The 22,627-nt window shown below is 52.1% G+C and overlaps 1 protein-coding gene across 3 annotated transcripts in view; it reads right to left on the minus strand.

The window, feature by feature from the left end:
• Nucleotides 1–2,534: 2,534 nt before the first annotated feature.
• Sh3pxd2a (SH3 and PX domains 2A) overlaps nt 2,535–22,627 on the minus strand; it is a 200,814-nt gene continuing 180,721 nt past the window's right edge. For 2 of the 3 annotated variants that reach the window (XM_028772972.1, XM_028772963.1), the window contains 6 exons: nt 20,754–20,837; nt 15,985–16,102; nt 10,899–11,233; nt 9,777–9,826; nt 7,351–7,470; nt 2,535–6,506 (listed from right to left, as the gene is read on the minus strand). In XM_028772972.1, coding sequence (XP_028628805.1) covers nt 4,557–6,506; nt 7,351–7,470; nt 9,777–9,826; nt 10,899–11,233; nt 15,985–16,102; nt 20,754–20,837 — 2,657 coding nt within the window. In that variant the 3' untranslated portion in view covers nt 2,535–4,556. The remainder of the gene's footprint in view (nt 6,507–7,350; nt 7,471–9,776; nt 9,827–10,898; nt 11,234–15,984; nt 16,103–20,753; nt 20,838–22,627) is intronic. The other variant, XM_028772977.1, reaches the window with a different exon arrangement.

Raw genomic sequence — 22,627 nt, forward strand, 5'->3', positions numbered from 1 at the left:
TCTCTCTCTCTCTCTCTCTCACACACACACACACACACACTTTCTCAGCCCTCAAAAAAGTGAGGGAATCTTAATTGCTTAGTGATGTGGACTGTTGTCTTTCCAGAGAGCTGCATGGATATTCTAATGGTCGGCTATGCAGCCATATCTATTCCAAGGGAGAGATCCCAAAAGGGGCCCGGTCCCTCTCCCTATCTGTATAGAAATTCACACAAGATGGGTCAGAGCAGCTGGCCTACAGTACTATATAAATGGGACACACCAGCAAGGCCGAGCCCTGGAACTTCCTCGCCCCTAAGAAGCTATCTTTTCCTGCCACTTTCCTTGCTGCATGAGAAAGGAGGCTAGCTAGTGTGCACCTGCCTAGGGAGTTCCTGTTATCAGAGGCAGGCACATGCCTTTTGCCCAAGTCACTGAGATGAACGGGTGGCCAGGACTCAGCCCCAGGCCTACTGCAGGCCTGTAGGAATTGGCTCTCACTGGGTGAGCGGGGCTTAAAGCACCCATCCCCCAGATGAGTTTGCTTATGGCCAGGATTCCTGTCCACAAGCTGAACTGAGGTTTTACAGTTTTAGAAAGACTCAATCACACATCCAAAGCCCACACACATCAGGAGGCTGGGGTGAGGGGGCTGCGGGTCTCTCTGAGCAGTTGGCTGCAAAACAGGAGAACGGGAGTGGATGTCCTCATTCTGCTCTGGGGACCGGGCCCAGGAGGTTAAGAGAGCACCATGCTGCTTCCATCTGGGTGGACAACACCGATGGGCTGTCCTCTGGTGGTCACCTCTTTCTACATGACCCCTCCCATTTTCTGCAGACAGACTCAACAGGGTCTCTCTCTCTCTCTCTCTCTCTCTCTCTCTCTCTCTCTCTCTCTCTCTCTCTCTCTCTCTCTCTCCACTGTCCCAAATCCCTCTTGGTAATATTGCACTTTTCCTGTCTCAGATTGTTTTTGTTTTCCATTGAGAATGCAAAGTCTTTGGAGGGGACAGGGGACATGAGTAGCCTGAAAGAAATTATATATTAGTCAAACCCAGGAAAAGTCGGGGTGATTTCACCTGGTCCCCCCTTCCTAAAAACAGAACACTACAACTTAAATAACTCTACGTCTACTCTGCAAGTACTAGTCATATGAAAATAACGTTTGACTGAAATTCCCTCGTCTTTTTTCCTTAGATGACAGATGCCGTAACATGCCTTGCTGAGGAAGCGAAGGGTATACATGCCAGTAAAATACTCTCTAACATCTCAAAGTGCCTACGAGGGCTCTATATAATGCCTTCGTCCATTAGGAGTGAGAAAGAGAAACCCTTGGGGCCAGGCTGGGGGTAAGGGGGTGAGGCCTTTGCAGACAGAATCCCAGTTGTGAAGGGAGCCCTGGGGGGCAAACAGAATCCTCTGCTGATGGATACTGCACCGCCAGCTCCCTCCTGCTCCTCCACTGTGAGAGCACAGAGCAGCCAGGCAGGGTAGCCAGGCCTGCTACTGACATACAAGGATAAGGTTTGAAGACTCCACCCCTGTGATACAAGAAAAGGGTCTTTAAACTGAAAGAAAAAGCACCAAACGATGCATCTTCGGGCATTATATAAACCTCAATAATGACCTCAGAAGGGCTCATTACCATTAAAGTTGCAGTATACAGCAATACAATGTCATTTCACATTTTCAATCATAACTAATGGAAAACTAGGTTTGGACATTTCTGAGATTCCACTTCTTTTTTTTTTTTTCCTTTTAGTCCGATCTGGTTTTCTTCCAGATGGGCCAGAGCCCCAGGCCCTTCCCTCCGCTGCTGCCACAGTCCGTCCAATATCACAAAGCAGCTCGTTAGCTCTAGGGAAAGGCCTTCTTGCCTGGGCAGGGCTAGGATCCAGGGACACAAGGCCTGGCATCCCTTGGCCATGACTGGGAAGGCCTGGCATGCACCCTTCTTGTTTCAAGTATTCTTTGGGCTTGCAGGGTTTGTGCTGTGCCCTGATGGGTTGTTGGTGAGGGACCTTGGCTATTACTATTCGTTGCCCAAGTCTACGTCCTGACACTAGGTGGCAACATTCCCCACTTGTCCCAGATGCCTGAGCAACTCCCAGCCATCCCTGGGGCTGGATGTTACAATGTAAACACAATGACCACACAATAAACTAGAGGGGAAGGGGAAGAACACAGTATTAATGCAGTGTAGGAACCTGCCATTAGTTGGGCAATTTGGGGAAAGCCATTTCCTGTCCTTGGGCTAAAGTAACGAATGGAGTGACCTCTAAGGTCCCCCCCCCCCAGCCCCACTTTTAAGGATCTATGATTTCAGGACACGGTGGGGTGGGGGGGATTGTGAGAGGGTCTTTGGGATGTGGCAAGGACAGGGGAGGTGGGAAAGGCTGGCTCTGGGGATCCCGGTGGTCCAGTCCAACTGAGATGCTCTGTGCCTGGCGGGCTAGCGCACTATTCATGGAGCTGGCTCAAAGCAGACATCGGAGGAGTGAGGCTATGGGCCCTCCCCCTGGCAGACAGCTACGTGGAAGGTCCTCTCACCTGATGGCCGCTCTACTTTAAATTTTATTTTAAATAGTCATAAATTATTTTCTCCTCTTTTAATAAATATGTGCTGTTTTAAAAATGAGAAGAGTATATACTGCATCTTTAAAGTAATGCACTTTGCTCTCCGGGTTTCTTTCCACTCCACCTTATTTAAAGTGCATTAATTAAGAAATAATGAACCACTTCTTTATCATTATTGTTCAAATAAGTACAAATAATATCATGAAGACACTACACCACTACCATTAGTACTGCAATCTAGCAGATTAACTCAACACCCCGTTCTATTTAATACTGTCCAGCAGAAGAAAATAACTAATTTCAATTTTAAACAAACTCATGAACACAGAAAAGGAAATGGAACAATGTCACCCACCACAGGCTTTTGACAGAGGAGGCTAGCGGTTTGTATCCGCCTGTGGGAAGAACATGGGCTTAGGGATCCAGGAGGTATGGGGTGGGAGCTGAGGCAGACCTGCCTGGGAGGAGGGGGAGGGGCGTTCTTCCTCCCGTGTCTGTTGGAACCAGCAGCTCTTGGTCGGGGGAGATGCTGGCAGCTCAGCCACAGGCTGTGAGGCAGGATCTATCCCAAATCAAAGGCACATGTGGCATCCACTCCCGGCATGAGGGGAGTCCTTGAAGGACGCTGCTGGGCTTCTGTCCAGAGGGTCCCCTCTGAAATGTCAACCGTTGACTCACAACCCAAAGCAGACAGAGGGCTGCAGCAAACTCTTTTGCTTCTCTGTCCCCCGTGGGGCGCTGCCCCTCAGAAAGACGGGGTTGGTTCCTGGCTTCGAAGTCCTCCATCTTCTTGGGTGCCTTGCCAGCAGGCTAAGGGGCACAGTGGACAGCATCTGCTCCAGGCTGACTCAGCCAGGGTCCCTTCTGCCCAGGTTGGAGAAAGTGGGCAGAAGCAGGCAGATTAGCCACCCAGCAGGCTGGCTTCTAACAATGTCCTCTTTCCCTCTTGGGCAGGGACCTGAACACTTTGTTTCACCGTGCTAGGGACTTGGCTTTACCCAGTCCCAAGTTCCCTGTTGAAGTGCCATGCTCAGGCACTGTGTACACAGTGGGAACCTAAACAAACAACCTGGTGTATGGAAAGGCAAAAGACATTAAACCAAAATCCAAATAAAGCATCCCTCCATGGAATTCAATGGAAACCCCACCCACCACTACCCCCTCTCTATGTGAGCCTGAGCCCCTCGGGCCCCCAAACAACTTCTAAAATAAACCCCAAACCAAACGCCTGATATATAACCTCCAACCAATAATGCTTTCCCAAACATGCAAAAGGAACTGCCTACCCGGAATTCCTCAAGCAATCTCTAGATTAGGAGGAGCCTGGCATCCTTCAGGTCAACTCCCACACTGTCCTCCATGTGCCCTGAGGAAGGCTGGCTCTCCTTGCCAGGCCAAGTCAACACAGCAAGAAGAGACAGTCCTTGTTGGCACCTGGGAACTCTTAACCCAAACATAGGCTGTGGCCTGGCCCCAGAAAGGGCTGAGCTCTTTGGAGACACTGCCAAGCCCCAGAGCAAGTGGTTTTCCAGGACACCCACCAGTGGTCGGTGGTGGACTAGAAACCAACACAATCTCCAACACATCATTAGGGCAATGCAAGGATGACTTCCAGAGGCAAGAAGCCGGCCACTGAAGTGGCTGAGCAGGGCAGGACCCGGGACACCTCATGACATCTTTTCCAGATCTGCAGCAAGGCACAGTTAGGCTTTTCCACATGGCCTGTGCTAAATGGCGTACGGTCCATCAGCATGCAGTGTGCACTCGGGGGTCCTGGGCCCAGGATATTCCTGCTGTTCCCTTTCTCCTACTAAAGTGTGCACGCCCATCACACCCTCCCTTCCAGCTGGAGGGTGTATTGGGGGGTCACATGTTCTTCAGGGTTCAATGTTGTCATCCCCCTCCCCCCTCCCAGTTTTGTCCCTTCCCCGTGTCTATCGCGCCACCATTCATCCAGTGGCAGCCAAAGCAGCACATCGAGTCTGGAAGGACCCCGTGCTGTTAGTTCTTCTTCTCAAGGTAGTTGGAGGGTACCCAGCCCTTGAAGGGCTTCACCTCATCCAGGATCTGGCAGTACCACCAGCCATTGGGATTCCTCTCTAGCACCTCCATGGACACCCCCTCCTGGAAGCCAGCTGTCTCTTCATCCCCCTCATAGTCCGCAATAGAGATGTACACATCCTTGAGGTTGTTGTGGATGAACTGGGACTTCTCTATGGGCTTAGGACGCACAGGAGAGACAGGGATGCCGTTGCGTTGGGTAGGCAGTAGGGGTGATTCTGAGCCCTGGCTGGCAGCCCGCTCTGCCAGGCGGCCTTTGGCCTCCGCGGCTGCTGACCGCGCAGTGCTAAAGGAGGAGTTCCTGCGGACACCTCTAAGGCCGTCAGTGGCCGTTAGCGACTCGTTCCTCCGAAGGGCACAGGACAGGTTGTTGTCCTTGGGTGGTGGAGACACAAACACAGACTGGGGCCTGACGGCCACTTGCCGGACACCGTTCCTCATCTTCACTGCTACAGTGCCCGAGGTCTTGCTGAAGCCCCCGGGGGGCTTAGAGGGGATGGGTGGGGTGGCCCTCTTGCTCTGGTTCACAGTGTTAAGTGCCTGCACGCGCTTCTCAATCTTTTCCAGGCTGTCCGACTTGCCTTCGTTCTGGGAGCTCTTTACTGTGTCTGGCTCTTTGCTAGCCGTGTCAGGTTGCTGGTTCTCCTCGGGCACCAAATAGTGGGAAGGAGCCCAACCTTCCAGCTCCCCAAACCTCACATACCACCACCCGCTTTCCACCTTCTCCAGCACATGCACCTCAGCGCCTGCGGGGAAGCTGATCTCAGAGTCCTGGACCTTCTGATAGGCGCTGCATGTCACATAGGTGATGCCTCGCCCTTCCCATTCCTTCTTGGGGACACATGGGGGAGTGGTGGTTGGGAGAGGAATGATATCTGCAGAACCTCTCCTGGACCCCTCAGAAGCTGTCTGGGGGGGCAGCTCTGAGTCCTCACTCCTAGAGCCCTTGAGGCCCCCCCGGAGCTGGCCTGTGGGCCTCAGCTGGCGCCGTAAGGAGCTAATGTCCATCTTCTCCTGGCTTTGAGACTCGGCTCGGTTCAGGACTGGCTTTGGTCGGACAGATGGCTTGGCTCGGGCACAGGAAGCCAGCCCGGCCTTCACATCAGGATCTTTCTTGGTCCCGACCTTGGGGGTGTCACGGATGCCTGCATCTGAGGCAGAACGTGGCTTCAGGTCACCATTGTTCTTGGATAAGGAGGAAGAGGAGGAGGAGGAAGAGCAGGTGGTGCTAATGGTGACGGAGGAGGAGAAGGAGGTGTTGGACTGGTTTTTCCCCAGCTCTGCCTGGGCATTCTTCTCTGCCTTGAGCTTTAGGAGTGATGAGGATTTGGGAGAATCTGATTTAGGGGAGTTTTTCATGGCAAGGGACAAAGACGAGCTTCCAGGGGAGTCACTGTCCCCAGAGGAGCCTCTGGCAGACAGGGTATCTTCTGTGTATGGCCTGAAGCCCTCATTCTCATAGATGGTCTCTTCTTCCAGGGCCACATCCTCAGAAGACTCACCCACCTTGAAATGGGCCCGTTGCAGGGAAGAGGCCGGTGAGGCCCGTCGGGGCTGGGCAGGACACTTATCACCTGAGCCTCTGTCCTCTGTGGGCTCTTCAGTCAGCTCAGGCTCTGAGTCAAACCCAAAGGCAGGGATGTCATACTCGGGTTCCTCATACTTAAACTTCAGCGGGGAGCCCTGGCCCTCACAGGCACCCACAGGATTCTCCTCGGTCTCCTTAGGCTTGCTGGGGGGTGCGGGGGGAGGCACCTTGGGCCGGGTCAGAGTGCTGGTTCGGCGGCTGAGGTTGGGCTTCTTGCGCTTATCGATGTATGAGGCTGGGGCCCAGCCCTCCTTCTCCCCGATCTGCACGTACCACCAACCACCTGAGTTCTTGTCGATGACCTGGGGGGCAGAGGGGCAGGCCAGTGAATCGCAGGGGTCTCTGGGTCCCTACGATGTTCCAGCCTGTTTTACAGACACAGCAAACTGAGCCCTTCAATAAGTGGCCCCAGACCTATGGCGGTCAGTGGATGGCTAGATTCAAACCCTGGTCCTGGTTGTGAGGCTCCCATTCTCTTGGCTCCCTAAGTCTGTCCCACTCGGTAGAGTGGGTTTCTTCTGTAGACCTCCATGACACCCCCCCAAGTCTACCACATTGTCCCTAGCTCCTAATAAAAACTAACCCTGGGAGGATGCATATATGTATAAAGAACCAGTGTTCTATTGTTCTGGTCCTCTACCCATGCTGACTACTCCTTGAAGGGGTCTCTCAGGTGAGAAAAGGGGAAGAGTCAGACAAATCAAACTGAGGTACAGGCCAGAGACCAGATTGTCCCACAGAAAATCCTCCCAGTGGCCACAAATACTCCTTAGGTAAGAGATTTCTTGGGTCAGTATACAAGATCGGTCTCCATGTGCATGAGCATGCGTGCACGTGTGCACATGTATGTGTGTGTGCATGTATTATCCCCTCCCAAATGAACCATTCCCGATGACGCAAACTGCTGTCACGTGCCCTCGTCAGCACTTCATTTCGAGGCTCTTCGTGCTCGGCCCTGCCTATGTTTCAGGAGATGCCATTATGGGACAAGCAAGTGAGGGGCAGAAACCCAAGCCCTGGATTGTGGCCCTGACTAGGCGAGTTCTCATGGCCGGGAGGATTGTTTCCGTTACCCTGCCTGACCCTCAGAAACCTTGTCATATTATAAAATATGAAACACAGGTTCTTGGCCTGAAGGAGGCTCACCTCTGCCTTCTGTCCGCCTCGAAAGCTGATCCCATCAGAAATGCAGGACTGGAATTCAGCAATGGTGTAGTACTCTACCTCAACAGAAGGGGGCTCTGGTGGCTTTGGCAGCTGGAACCCCTAAAGCAGAAACAAATCAGCAGTTATCACTTAGGCTCCAGGCCTTCCCCCCAGGAGGTGGCACCCAAGGTTCACATAACACTAGTTTGAGCTACTGGAGTGCTCACTATTAGAGGTTTCAATAGTTTCCTCCCAAGGTGCAAAGTTAAAAGTCAAAAGAATCATTCTAACAAAGCGAGGACACCACCATTTCGTAAGTCTAAGGGGTAGATCCTAAACCAATTGGGCAGCTTCTACAGAAGAGAGTGAGCCAGCCAACTGTCCCTAGGGCAGTAATGTATAGGGGACAGCTGGTTGGGGAGGAGTCTTTGGGAGGGGGTCAGCATGTTGCTACCCTGAACAGAACGCCATTTCAGTAGGCAGGCAGAATATCCCGGGGCTCCTATGTGCCTTTTGATGCTGGCACACAACTTTTCTCCAAGTGCCATTCTAGTACACTTAGAACAACTGGCCTAGGATCTGTGAACTGCATTTTGTTTTCTTAAACAGCCATTTGCTGTGCTCTGGGTGCTGCTCTGAGGCAGCCTGTGTTAGTCACATGGACAGTCAGCCTGGTGGGATGTAGTCTGGACTTTGTCGTCTTATGTTTGTCCTTCTTATACGAAGGGGTCAACACCAAGCAACTGGAAAAGCAAGTGGGGGGGCAGCTGTGGTATGGGAGGAAGATCTAAGACTCAAGTGTTCTGAGCCTCAGTTTCCTCTTCTGGAAAACAGAAGACAGGTCGTGAAGATGATAGCTGAGATATATAATACATTCTGATCCCGGGGGAGGGGGAGTCTGGGAACCGCTGAACAAAGCCAGAGGTCAATACCTCAGGAACCCTGTCTCTTTCTTTAACCTTAAAGACTCAGCTTTCTCTGTCTTCTAGTCAAAGCCGAGCTGTTTGGATCACTCCGATTAAGGGATGGAAGAAAGATGGTTTAGGGGTGGGTATGTGTGAATCAGTCTTCTTTCCCTGCTCCTGTGCCTGGATGTACAGCCACACGTGGAAGCTGGCACAGCTAGCCGCGCTTCCTCCCCTCCTGTACCCTGACAGGGTGGGATTCAGCTGAGTCTAACTGGAACCAGCATCCCTGCCTCGGCGAGCTTGCGTTTGTTAAGTGTGGAAGGAATGACTCTGTTCTTGCCAAAGTCAAGTCTGCCTGAAAATAATTAGCTGGGGCTCAAAGAAAGGGGAGAAATGAGAATTCATTGTTCAGTTGCAAAAGACCAGGCAAAAAGGAGAGATAGAAATTTCCCTGGGACTAGGTCACAAAATACTCATGGCCAGAGGCCACATCTTCTGATATATGGTGGTCCCCAACTACCATGGATGGGCAAATGCCATTGGAGTAAGATGCAGTGAACAGGATTTAGGGATTTGTCCCATGTAGAGTACTGGATAACACCACCTAATATCCAGGAGTTCACACAGGAAAGGGAAACCTGCCTTCCAGTCCTAAAAATGAACCACCGTATCCCATCCCACCCTCAAAGCAGACCCAGGAGGTGGCCAGTACTCGTCTTACCTATTGGAGAAGAAAGCTGAGAACTTTGGAGGGGAGGGGACTTACAGAGGGTCTTTCTTTGTTCCTGCGTCAGAAATGGAATCTATACCAAGCTCCAATATCCCCTTCCAGGGGTGCTAGGGATGGCACCCCCAAGGCCTCGTGCATGGTAAGCGAGCACTCCACTACTGGCTATGTGCTAGCCCTGAAGCTTGTCTTCCGACTGCATCACACTGCCCTCTGCCCCACTCCCCTATCTTATAACAGGCCTTCAGCTTGTCACCAATATTGGTGTTCCCCAAGTCCCCCAAGCTCCCTACCTGAGAGGGTAGTTACCAGTCACCCATTCAAGAGCCAGGGACCTCAGCAGTGTCACGAGCCAGGTCTTGCCAGTCACTCTCCTTCCTGGTGGGTAAGCACTAGTCTACCCTTTACCCTCTGGGCTGTGGAGCCTACAACATTCACTGGGCAATCCTGAGAAAGCTGGAAGGCTTCTGGGCCAGTGTAGCCAGAAGCCCCATTTCTAGGCACTGGCAATGCCCCACTGGACAGTCCTGCTGGCCAGTCTAAATGTTTATGTCTGCCAGTGTAGTGGCTGGGATGGATTTATTTAGCCTTGGAGTGCTGTGTTTTTCTGATTATAAACTGTCTAGCTATGCTCCAGGGAGCCCTGGGATCTGCAGACTTATGCGCCTTATGCTACAAAGATGGAAACCCCAACAGGGCCCTACAAACTCCTGGGTCACGGGCTCTGCTTCCCAGGCAGCAGTGAGGGTTCTGGGAGTAATCCCAGAGAATGAATGGAGACAGTCACATACCAGGCTGGATTCTCTGCGCGGGGGTGGTCTTGTCCTCAGGTTTGGGGAGCCTAAAAGAAGAGCCACAGTTTTAAGAATCCTAGTCGACAGCAGTACCTACCTACTGTGGCCCTCCCTGGGCATGATCCACTCAGATCCTTGAAACTTGATGCCTTGATCCCGTAGTGTTGAAAGACCCTGTGTTCTAAGTCCCCAGGAGTGAAGAGACCTTTAAGCCATTTTGTGGGTGGAAGGATCCACCACCCCTAAGATGATCTGTACACAAGTCTACAGATAAGCGCAGGGAGTTGTCAAGGTAAAGGCCGCATGGATTTGTCAGATTTTCAGTAGAAGCAGGAGCTGCATCTATTTTTTGCTCACAAGTCCTAAGTCATCTGAAGGGAGCACAAGGCAGGACAAAAGTCTCCCCCCCCCAAAAAGATTTATCCAAGCACCAGAGAGCTAACAATAAAGAGCTAAATATTTAAAAAACAAAACAAAAAACTGGCCCCACACCCCATAATACCAAAGGTGTTGCTAGGCCACAGGTGTGTGCAGAGGTGCACAGGCTTTAGTAACAGACTGTGTCGCAGCTGGGGGACGGGCACATGTGTGCCACAGCGTTAGGAAGCCAGCTCTCTCCTCTCACTGGAGACCTATTCAGGTGAGGCTTGGGTGGTAAGCACCTTTGCACATCAGGTGTTCTTGTCAGCCTCTTCCACATCTTAGACTCTACAAGGCAAGCCTGCACAGAGGACCACAGACTCGGAACCCCTGAGTTTGTAAAACCAGCTGTACGCCAATCACCTAGATTTCTAAAGCTTTTTCTGAAGAGAAAAGATGCCACTTCTTGCTCTTGAGGTTTGTCCCTCTGGTAAAGAGCCATGCCTGGTTTTTCTTAGGGAGAGGGAGGCCAGCAGCCTGCTCCCTCCTGTAATACATTTTCAGAGCAGCGGCTTGCAGGGACACAGTCACTCCTTGGGCCTCTTCACTCTTGTGACCATCAAGGGCATGGTGACAGAACCCAGATTGTCACTCAGGGTGAAAAAGTTATGGAGGTCCCAGGTAGCTCCTGAATTCCGCTCACCCATGTCCACCCACGCTGTAGCACTTTGGGGGGAACTGGGCCCTTCAGGAGCTTACTGATCTGGGCCCTCTGAGGGGCAATCCTGGCCACGGCTGGGGAGCCCTGGGCCAGCTTGGATGTGGTCCTCTCAGGAATGCCCAGGGCACTCCCGTTGGAGGCGTTGCAGAGGATGGGTAAGCTGATCTCCTTCTTGGTGATGGGGGCCTCGGATCCCTCGCCTTCAGCCGGAGCCTCCTTATCCCCAGATGCCTTCTTGTTGAGCAGGTTGCTGATCTCCATGATGTTTCCTATGATCTCCACAGGACCTGCCAGGTTCTTCTTCCGGGTCGGCAGGTCATCCTTGGCCTTTTTCAGATAGGATGCTGGTGCCCAGCCCTCTTTGCCTAGGTATCTGTGAGAGGAAGGAACACACCATCATTAAAGCCCTCATTTTTGGTTTCCCCTTTTACTCCCAGGCCTCAGTCTCCATCTGAGCTTGCCTAGCTGAACCTTCTCTCTAATGCTCTGCCAGAGGTTCAGCAGTTCTGCTGTTGCCGAGGAAACCAGAGGGGGGGGAGGTCAAGGGGGAAGATACTGGAAACTGAACTACTGCTCTCAGACAAACACAGGACTTAGGGTTCTTGTAAACGTTGTTCTACCCAATCGGCAGACCTCATGATGGCCCAAGGGTAATTCTAGAGAAAAGTTACGAATGGTTGTCGCATGACCAGCCACATCCTTGTAGAAACGGAAGTGTGACCAAAGAGGAAAGAGGCAAGCACAGGTGACAGTCTTTGTTGTGTGGTCTTGTCCAACTTTCTTCTGTAAGATACGGGGTACGTGGCTGCTAAAATGGAGCCAGAAGGCTAGACACAGAAGGACTTGAGACCAAAGGAGGTCGTGAGATGGTTGAGCATGGTGGCACATGCCTAAAATCCCAGCAGGCAGAAGCCTGAGGCAGGAGGATTAGAAGTTCTAGACCAGATCTGGAGACCAACTACTTTGGGATTGGATTTGAGGCCTGCGCAATAGAAGGAGTTCAGGCCTGGTGCTGTAACCTGCTCACAAGCCCAGGGGGACCTACAACTGCTGTCTCACTGAATCAGTGATTCTTAACCTTCCTTAATGCTGTGACCCCTTAATACAGTTCCTCAGGCTGTGGTGACCCACACCCATAAAACTGTTTCTGTTGCTACTTCATAACTGGAATTTTGCTACTGTTATGAATTATCTGAAATGTCTGATTTTTCTGATGGTCTTAGGTGACCCCCGGGAAAGGGTCATTTGACCCCCAAAGAGTCGAACCCCACAAATTGAGAACCACTGTGCTAAACGGACAAGACTGTGTCCTTCTAAATATTTATTTTTATATACATAAATTGGTGCTAACTTCAACCTCGGCCAGAAAGGCTTCTCTCTGTGGTGGTCAGCACTTAGTGCAGAGACTGGTTTCAACCATCTTCCTGCTAAGAATAATTGACTACTGAATGTTCTACTATAAATGAGATATCTGTATCACCCCCTTCCACAAAAGGCTCTCAGGGGAACATCACAAAAGAGGGGGTGGAGAAACTGTAAGAGCCATCGGGCTGGGCAGTATGGCGGGGAAACGCTGTTTCCTGAACACAACAAAGGCTACTGCCCCCAAGAACTCACAGTAGCTAGTTACCTGTATAAGATCAGGCCAACAAGATCAATAAACACCACAGCACTAATTGAGCCCAGCAGGAGGGAGAGAACATGAAGGAGGAAGAGGAAGTGCTAGGGGTGCCTGCAGAGGGGGGGGGGATAGAGAGGGAAAGCTTTAGGTTGGCCTGACTAAAGGGTATGTCTCTATCTCAAGAAAGAACAGAGGTAGGGTTCAAGCCTTGGCACCCCACGAGCAAGCATAGAGGCTCATATGTGTGATCCCAGCACTCTGGAGGTGGAGGCAGGGGATCAGAAGTTCAGGGCCATTCTCAGTTACACTGGCTAGTCTGGATTCAAGAGACCTTGTGTCAAACAAGGCAACATTAAAAAAAATAGAGAGAGAGTGGGGTGGAGGGGGTGGCCACTGCCTAATGGGAGAGTGTCTGAGTGCTGCTGGACAGACCTGCTGACAGGTCAAGTTCACAGGGTGAGTCCACACATGTAACCTTTTAATGTTGTGGCTTTAAAAAGTATTTGATAGGTGAGTTGAGGACAGTTAGGATAAAGGATATCTGGCCTTTCATCATACAATAAGAAGAAGGAACAAAGAAAGAGCCAGGTGCAGTGGGCTCATGTCTATACTTATCATTTGGGAGGCTGAGGCAGGAGGATTGCCTTAAGTCATACCAGCTTAGGTTACACAGGGAGTACCAGGCCAACTGGGACTATATACAAAACTTTATATTAAAAAAAAAAAAAGACAAATCATGGGCTAGAGAGATGGCTCAGTGGTTAAGAGTACTGAATGCTTTTCCAGAGGTCCTGAGTTCAATTCCCATCAACCACATGGTGGCTTACAAACATCTGTAATGGGATCTGGTGCCCTCTTCTGGTGTGTCTGAAGAGAGTGACAGTGTACTCATATACATAAAATAAATAAATCTTTAAAAAGAAAAGTCATATAATAATCTTGAGGGTTGGAAAAGTCTTTTTCTCTGTGTAGCCCTGGCTGTCGTGGGACTTGCTCTGTAGAGCAGATTGGACTTGAACTCACAGAGACCCACCTCCCTTTGCCTTTGCCTCCTGAGTGCTGGAATTATGGCATGTGCCACTACTGCACGTGGAAAAAGCCTGTCTAACTGGGGCTACAAATACAAAAGCATAAACACAGATGAAAGCACATGACTCGATAAAATTCAGACCATTGTTATGGCCAAACCAAACCAAAAGCTCATAAACCAAGGCTAAAGGCAGATGACAGGGATGACTTAATTTTTGGTGATTCCTTGAGTGTTTAAATCCCCTCTCTTCCCCCACATGGTATTGAGCCTTCACCCAAAGCGGCAGGGAGCATGCTTCTGGGCCAGCACTGGCTGCCAGTGCTTCCGACTCTAGGTCACCATGTCCCCATCTGCTCCCTGGGACACAGCTGGCTCTTTAGAAATGGCTCTCACAGATGTCTGACTGCCCCCTACTGCCCTTCCCGATGGGCCCTTGATCTTGGGCGTGTGTTAGGTAGGAGAAAGGTGCACAGAGGTCCAGATAGGAGGTGGCTCCTCATAGCCATGTCACTGGGAGGTACACGCAGGTATCTTGGAAGGCAGACATTACCGAACTGAGGCTGCCTCCTGGATGTGACAGGTGACGCATAGAATGTCAAGGGTGGAGAGGAACAGTTAGAAAATGTGTCTGACCTTTCTATGGCAGTAGCTAAGTCTCAGAAAGGCAAGGCAGTTATCAGAGGGCCCGAGAGAGAAGATGCTACGCCAGGCCCAGAGCCTGGGGTTCTTGAAGCTCTGAAAAAGACCTTGCTGGTATCTTGTTATGTGACAGAGGCAGAGGAAATGAGTTGGGACTGAAAGGTGATAGTCAGGCGCACATACAGCCTGGGGTGTCCCGTTTCACGGCCCTCTGTGTTCCACAGGCTGCCTGGATAAAGCTATGTCCCAGGCTTTGTGTTACAGGATACAGCAGCAGAGCGATGCACACGTCAGGGGTGGCTGTGTGTCTGGGCACAACTTCCTCACAGCTGTTTCCCAGCTCTGTAGTAGGACTGACTCCAGAGAGCCGCACAGGCTGCAGAGGGAATGTGTAGGAGTGGAGTGTGTGAGTGAGTGTGTGTGAGTGTGTGTGTGTGTGTGTGTGTGTGTGTGTGTGTGTGTGTTAGGCCGGGGGAGGAAAAGAAAGACAGGAAATGAGGATCAACACACAGCTTGGAATGTTGGGAAATGGCAATGTTTTAAGGAGGTTTCTGGCAGGCTTTTTAAGGTAGAACGGGATCACCAGGGTCCTTTTCAATTGAAATCTCCACTGGCTAAAAAGGACCAAGCTATAGGGACAGTAGCTGACTAGAAGTAGCCCAGATTGACAGTATTTGTTATCTTAAACCAAACAGACAGACAGACAGACAGACAGACAGACAGACAGACAGACAACCCTAAAATATAAAAGGCAGCTGTTGTGATCACTCCTAGGCAAACACACGCAGACCACCAGCCAGCTGGGAGATCTATCTGCAGGCCTTCCCCATCAGGCTTATGGCTGATGGATTTGCAGTTGGTTCCAGCTTCCATTGCTTAGAGAACACAGAAGACCAGGGTTGGTTGTAAGTACAGGGTCCCATCCCACATGACAGGATAGAAAGGTACATCCAAAGGTGATGGGGACTAAGGCTCAGTTATCTGCGTCCTCCCTTGCAGCACAGACTGACCTTTAAGACCACCAGACTCTGCTGTGCTGCTAGCCACTGTTGCATGAGAAACTCACACTGATGGATCACAGGGTGCTATGGCACTGGCCTTTGGAAAGGGATCACAGTGAGTCTGAGGCAGCTGTCCCCCTAGCTCACACAGGGGACTGTTTCTGTTAGCTGGATTGCAAGCAGAGGAGAGAGAAGCTGAGCAAAATCCCCACAGCTGAATTGCTCCAAAGGAACTTTCTGACCACAAATCCACTTAAGGCAGGCCTAGGGTTGGTAATGGCAGAATGAGACCCACAGAGTTTCGCCTGCAACACTACTCTAGATACACGCCCAAATGGGTCTCTCAGCTGAGAAAAGTGAGGCTCCAGGAGAGACAGTGAGAGAAAGGAGAGATCTCACTTGGAGCCCAGCCTTGTATCCAGCCCTGTAGAGTGCAATGGCCTCCGCCCACCAGGAACATGGACGCCAAAGATCTGTGTCTGGAGCCTTGACTGTTGGTGAACCACAGAGGCAGCCAGGCTGGGTCTTGGCAGGGCCTGTGGAGGCTGGTGTTTCAGGTTGTCTCAGCTGAGGAACAGGCCAGGCAGCCAAGGTAGATGCAGAAAACAAACTTCAGTTGTGTTGAACTCTTGGCTGTGCATGGGACAGGGATTGCACCATTGCCTGTGAGCTGAGCCAGCTCCTATGCCCTACTGGCTGGGGCTCAGCCTCTGCTTTCAGGTCCTAGGAGACGACCAGTGAGCTGAGCAGACTTGGCACACGGTTGTCTTTGGTATCTACCTGCCTGTTGGTTACTCTGCACTGAGCTGTTTGCCCAGGAGCCAGGCTCCTACCTGATGTACCACCAGCCCTCCAGGTTCTTCCGGATCACCTCCACGGTGACGCCCTTCTCGAAGCCGATCTCGTCTTTGCTTTGGCTGGTGTAGGGCTGCACGGTGACATACTTCTCTTCTGTGAGTGGGCGGGTGAGAGCACAGTTAGTTTGAGGCTGTGGTGCAGATCCTGTCTCCCGTTCCCCTCTGCCCCGGCTGAGCCTTGCTCAGCTGCGTACTAACATGCCCCAGGGCCAGCACTGGCTTCTCCGGAGAAGAGGAAGCAGGACTCAGAGAGCAGGAGAGGGGTCACTGGGTTAGGGGGTCACTGCTGTTCCCAGGATAAGCCAAAGCTAGGCAGGATTCCAGGGTGCCAGCGAAGCCTCAGGCAGCATGAAAGCAGGTCCTCCAGACAGGGTGCTGGGGTCTCAGAGTTTGGAGGAATCTGCTTCTCCTAGGCTCTAAGTCAAGAGAGTGAGACCAATGCTAGGTGTCTCCAATGCTCTGGCAACCCCAGCCTGTCTCCCCTCAGAACATGTCATGTCCCATCCACCTCTGATACTCTGCATTCCAGCCCTGTAAACCTCTTAAATTCTCTCAGTCTGACTTCCAGACTAAGGCTCTGAGGAACACCTTCACTGAGTGGCTCATCCCCGGTACAGCAGATTACAGCATTTACCCTAGAGTGTTCCATGGAGCCAGTTCTACAGTAGTGCTTGTGGGGGTTGTCATGGTGTGTGTGTGACTGCGGCGCTGCTGAGGTAGGAAGGTGTCAAGGGTCCCACCACCTGCCCCTCCAGCAGAGCCGCATGATCTATTCTTCCTGTGTGCCTTTGGGTCATCCCCAAGTTTCCCCATAGCACCGGAGTCTTCTTGGAAAGAGCTTGATGGGAAGGCTGAGCACCAGGCAGCCCTGGGCATCCCTAAAGGCCTTTGTTCAGGCTCCCATGTCTGCTGAGGACTTCTGTCCTCGTGAAGCCCTCTAGTAGACCTGCAACTGACTGGCCGAGGCCACCCACCTCTTGTAAGACTGTTCATTGGATGGCCTGGGGCCCAAGTAAGAGCATGCTACACTCACTCCCATTGGAAGAAGTGGTTATCTGGAGGTGCTCTTGGACTGTGCTGGATGCTTCCTGGAGGTTACAATGGTACCCAGTAGGGACTGTTACAGTAGAGTCCTGTGCTCTAGCCATGAGGAGGAAAGTAGGGATGAGCAGGGACTGAGGGAGGCGCTTGCTTGGGAGCTTAAAATAGGAGTCTGGTCTCAAAGGCGCCCGCTGCTCCTGCCTCCCAGCTGGACCTTGTTGGGCAGCCTGCCTCAACCTCTAGGTGGCTGTGGGGGGCTAGGAGAGAGCTACCACACCAACGCCCTGTTGTGGGAAGGTTCCTTCTCCCCTGCATTATTGGGGTACTGTCTATAGCCCTCTGCTGGGCCAATAGCATCTGCCTCTGACAGAGGCAACTATACTGCCAGGTTGCAGGATGGACCTGATGGACCACAGGCCATGCTTGAAAAACTGCCCAAAAAGCAAAAGGTGGGTGAGGGCACAGGCTCTCCTTCTGACTCTTACCACGGGCTTTTCTCAGCATCATCTAAGGAGGGCTCTGTTCGGAGCCTGCAGATTCCATCCCAGCCCTGCCCAGAAGTGCTGCCAGCACTGCCTGAGAACCTGCCCAGCCAGATTCTGACTAGGGCCCTGGAGAAGTTCCATGGGCTCCAGGCCAACCCTCTGCTCTCCTGCCTGCTCCATTTTCCAGTGGGGCACGGTAAACCCTGGCCTAGGCAGTGGTTATAGGGACAGCGCCAGGTCTGGAAATCCAGAGTCTGAGGTCCAGGCGAGGCGAGGCCTGGGCTCCACATTTTGCCTTTGTTCGACCAGGCTATTTTTAAAAGCCTGTGGTTCGAGCAGGAAGCTCTCAGGAAAGTTTTCCTAGGCAAGGTTGCTTTTGAAGAGAAAAATGACAGCCCTTCCTAGGGGAAGATTAGAGGATCCCTGTCCTGCTCCAGGGCTGAGAACAGGGCCTTGACCATGTGTTCAGCCTCTCGGATGCCAAGCGTGGCCACAGCAGCCTTTTAAGTGTGTGTGGTGGACAGAGTCCATGGCCAGCCACTTGGGGCAGGGTAAACAACCATGTATATTGGTTCTGGCTAGTGAGACTGGTTGCAAAAGACCCCATACTTGAGGCACCAGGCATGGCATGGTCTCCCGGTTAAAATGTTGGTCAGCACAGACACTCATTCGACCCTGATTACTGCGTATTCCAGAGAAGAGCTCAGTCCTGGTTCCTAACAGGGCAAGACAGAACACCTCTCCCTGACTGTCTCTTTGGACTGGTGGTTTTCAGCTCTGGCTGAGGAGAGAGATGTCTACCTCAGGTTGACACAGGTGACTTGGGTCTTGGGCCATTCATCTTACAAGTGAGCTGTCCCCCTTACAGAGACCACTTCTGGTCTTGGCCATAGACTCTTTGGTCAAGGGGAATGTTTAGAGAAGAGAATGTCCAGACACGTAAAACGGTCTCTATAGGTAGCTGAATCTGCAGTTGGGTTGGATCTCTGGAAGAGATGCCCCTTTAAGAGACAGGTCTGAGGGAAAGTGAGGGAGCCAGGGTCTGGTCAGGGCTCCTGGGTTCTGTGATCGTACCATGCAGAGATGATGGCATGCTTACCCTGGTGAATGAAGGCTGGCCAGGAGGCCGGCGGGTGGCTAGGCTGGGGGAGGTGGACAGCCTGTCCCAGTTTGGGAGGCAGGGGCTGGAAGCCCTGCAGTTTCCAAACCGCAGAGGCCTCCTCTTTCCAAACACTTTCCCCTCTGTCAGCAGTCTCTTTGCTCCCTTCCCGGCCCCTCCAACTCCTCCAACCCCTCCATAGAGAGGCCTCCGATTCCAAAGGCCTGGCCAGTCCTGAGGGATAGGGACCAGAGGACCCAGAAGCGCTGACTTTTCTTTTACTCATGGCCCCCTGTTGGGTTTCCAGCTGCTGCTGGCCTGTCGGCCAGTTCTCTGTGAGCCCTCTTTGGCTGCCTGACTTAATTGAATACAGTTCATAAGGCAAGGGCTGGGAAGAGGAAGTGTGTGATAATAATGAACATGAAGGTGTGGCTTGACTTTGCTCAAAAACAGGTGACTGCAGAATTATGATTACTTAGGGATCTACATGTACTGTTTTGTCTGAATTTACCATGTCTTCATGGTATGAGGGGTCATGCATATGTGTCGACTGTAGGCACCGCTGAGGTTATATGCTGATGTGTCTGTCTGGGAGACTTAGTTGTACTCGAAATCCATCTGTGACTACAGGACTCAGCTATGTGTAGCAGGGCTTGTTTGGTGGCACTCCTGGAATCACTGTCTCTGAGTGGCGCACCGCTGGGGTGGTGGCTGGGCAGAGCTGTGGAGCAGTGCTAGCCACACCTGTAGCCTTCAGGCCTTGTGTGGGCCTGTCTCTGAGTGCATCTGTGTGGTCATGCAGGCAACAGCATGCCTGGGACTCAAGTGATGGGACGCAGAAGAGGCCAAACCTTTGTCCTCCTTGTGGGATTCTGGGTCCGCATTCTATTTGTCTTTGCCACTAGAGTTGGAGGTTGTGTCCGACCCTAGCCTCTTGGCAGAGTGGTCCCCTACTGCCTCATTTTAGGGTGGCCTTTGCTGTCAAGGTGGCCTGTTGCTGCTTCTCCAACTCAGGCCCCCTGTATCAGCCCCCAGAGTCCACACTAGGCCCTGCCTCTGCACGAGCTGGGTTCTTTATGGCCAGCACTCTGAGTCAGCCATTGGCTGTGGTCACCCTGGAATACAGACGTTCTGTAGCCTGATTCTTGGGGTAGGCACTGAAATACACTGTCATTTGGGAACGAGCTTTGGGGTGGGGGTGGTGAGTCACAGGCAGCCCTGTTCTCCAGAGAGGCCTGCGTTCACTATATGCCCGTCTCAGCTACTAGCTGTACTGTTACCACCAGGAACACACACTCTGCTCTACTCTCTGGGGGGGCCAGGAGAGACTGACCACCCAGCATGAAGGGTCTGTACATGTTTAGGGGTGCATCCAGACGCTATCCCTCCTGTCCCTCCCCTCCTTCCACAAGTTCCTGGATGTTGGGAAGGAACTGAGCCAAACAATCCTGACTCAGCAAAAGTTAGCTTCCCAGTCAGCCCAGGCGGCCCTGGAACCCTTGACTGAGCTCCTCCGGAGCGCCTATGGGCCAGTGCTTGGGCTGAAGGATGGTCCTTCATCAGTGTTGGCTGGAAAACGCTCTGGTGCCACCGATAGGTTTGGATTCTGTGCCCTTCTAGGTTCTAGCAAGTGGAGCTGCTGAAGAAAGGCTGTGGGCTGGCACAGCAGCTGATGATAGAGCAGTGCCGAGGGACTCTTTCTTAGTGGGAGGTGTAATAAAGGACAGAAGAAGGGAACCCTGGCAGGAGCAGGAAGCTTTGATCTCTCTAACACGCAGGACCCAGGGCAGGGATGGTTGTCCTTTGAGACCCAGGGACTTTTCTCATGCTTTCCTTTGAGACCCAGGGACTTTTCTCACGCCTCTCTTCCCTTCCAAAGAACATAGAGACTCATCGTAAGTTGCATATGCCCAGGGCACTAGCAAGCCAAAGCTACCCCTAGTGCCACATCGATTTCCAAGCAAGGCCCTGTCCCCAGTCTGAGCTGCAGTGAATGAGAAACAAATCTTGCCAGATCTGGGTGAGTCAGAAGACCACAGGCAGAGAGCAGAGCAGGCAAAGGAGAGAGTGTTAGTGAGAGACAGGCAGCTGCAGGAGGAGAGGCAGGCGCCCGTGGTCACCTCGGCTGTGCTGCCTGTTGACCATCCCGCCCAGGGTCCACCGGCGATCCAGGCGCCGCAGGTGAGCTTTGCGTCTCTTGGACACTGACGTGAGAGATGGTGATGGTGCCCACGGCCCACACGAACCAAACCGGTGGAGAGAATGGAGATGAGGATGAGAGGGGGTGGGGGAGGGGAGGAGAGAGGGAGGTGTGTCTGAGTTGCTGGGTTCCTGTTGCCCAGACTGAACAGGATCTAGGAGTGGACTAAAGGATCTTAGGTCCTCCTGCTTAGAGACTGGAAGACTCAGCTGCAGCTCCCAGGGATTCTCCCTGGGTTCCGGACAGTTTCCTGTCTACTCACCAGGCATGACTGTTAACTTGCCACCATGGCAAGAAGGCACCATGTAAAGAAAGCTGGGTCAGAGCTCTCCCACTGGGTTAATTCAGATCCTATTTGTCTGCCAGGAAAGGTTTGCTGAATGAGATGCACTCAGGTAGATGCCACAGGCAAGACTCTGTTCCCTTATGCTATCCTTTTACGTGACAAAGACCACAACCCAGCTTCTCATTGGTCAAGTCTGCTTTGACTCCGCCACGCCAGCCCCATCCCTGCAGGTGAGCACCAAGTTCCCATCCAGCCTCAGCCCGGGTCTGGCTCTCCACATACTGCCTCCCTATGTGACTCCTAAAGGAATGAACACCAGACCAGGGCCAGAGTGTCAGCTTGTCTCACCTCACCAAAGGAAGACGCCAGACTGCCTAGTTCTGGGGAGGGTGGCTGGCTGGTAGAACGGGTAAAAGTAACACTGTCCACACATACGTGGGCCAAAATCCAGTAAAACCGGGAGATACCTGCTTGCCCTGTGAGGAGAGTGGCCATGCATCCTGCTCCTCCTTCCTCTTATTAAGAATTTTATTTTATTCTTTATTACATGTGTATGCATGTATGTCCACTGATGGCAGAAGAGGACATCAGATCCCCTGGAACTGGGGTTTGAGATGGTTGTGAGCTGCCGTATGGATACTGAAGGTTGAACCCAGGTCCTCTGGAAGAGCAGGCAGTGTTCTTAACCACTGAGACATCTCTTTGGTCCTGCAACTTGTTTCTTAGCAACAGGCTAGGAGTGTGGGCTCCAGCACAGACCCACTCCCAGCTCCTCTGCCACTGCCCTAGGAAGGCTCTGTAGATCTAAATACGGCCAGTGTGCTGGCACCCAGGTCTTACCTACTGGAAGCGTGCAGAGCAGCCGCATGCTTGGTGCGCACATACATTCATGCACACGACTGAACACAGATGCTGCCCTGGCTGTCCCCTAATTCCTAATCCACGACGGCCAAAGTCTTCCACGACCTGTCTTGTAGCTTCAGCAGCTGTCTTGACACAACTTAGAGTCATCTGAGGGAATTTCAATTAGGGATTGTTTCTGTAGCCATTATGGGGTATTCTCATATTCTCATATTCTCTCTCTCTCTCTCTCTCTCTCTCTCTCTCTCTCTCTCTCCCTCTCTCTCCCTCTCTCTCCCTCTCTCTCCCTCTCTCTCTCTCTCTTCCTCTCTCCCTCCTTCCCCTGCCTCTTATGGGGCATTAAAGTGCTGGGATTAAAGGCATGTGCCACCACTGCCCAGCTATGAGGCATATTCTTGACTGTTAATTGATGTAGGAGGCCCTAGTCCACTGTGGGCGGCAGCAGCCCTAGGCAGGGGTTCCTGTGCTATTTAAGAAAGCTAGCTGAGCCGGGCAGTGGTGGCGCACGCCTTTAATCCCAGCACTTGGGAGGCAGAGGCAGGCGGATTTCTGAGTTCGAGGCCAGCCTGGTCTATACAGTGTGTTCTAGGACAGCCCGGGCTATAAAGAGAAACCCTGCCCCGAAAAACCAAAAAAAAAAAAAAAAA

The sequence above is a fragment of the Grammomys surdaster genome, unplaced genomic scaffold (assembly GCF_004785775.1).
Source record: "Grammomys surdaster isolate TR1022 unplaced genomic scaffold, NIH_TR_1.0 66, whole genome shotgun sequence".
NCBI classification, from domain to species: Eukaryota; Metazoa; Chordata; class Mammalia; order Rodentia; family Muridae; genus Grammomys; species Grammomys surdaster.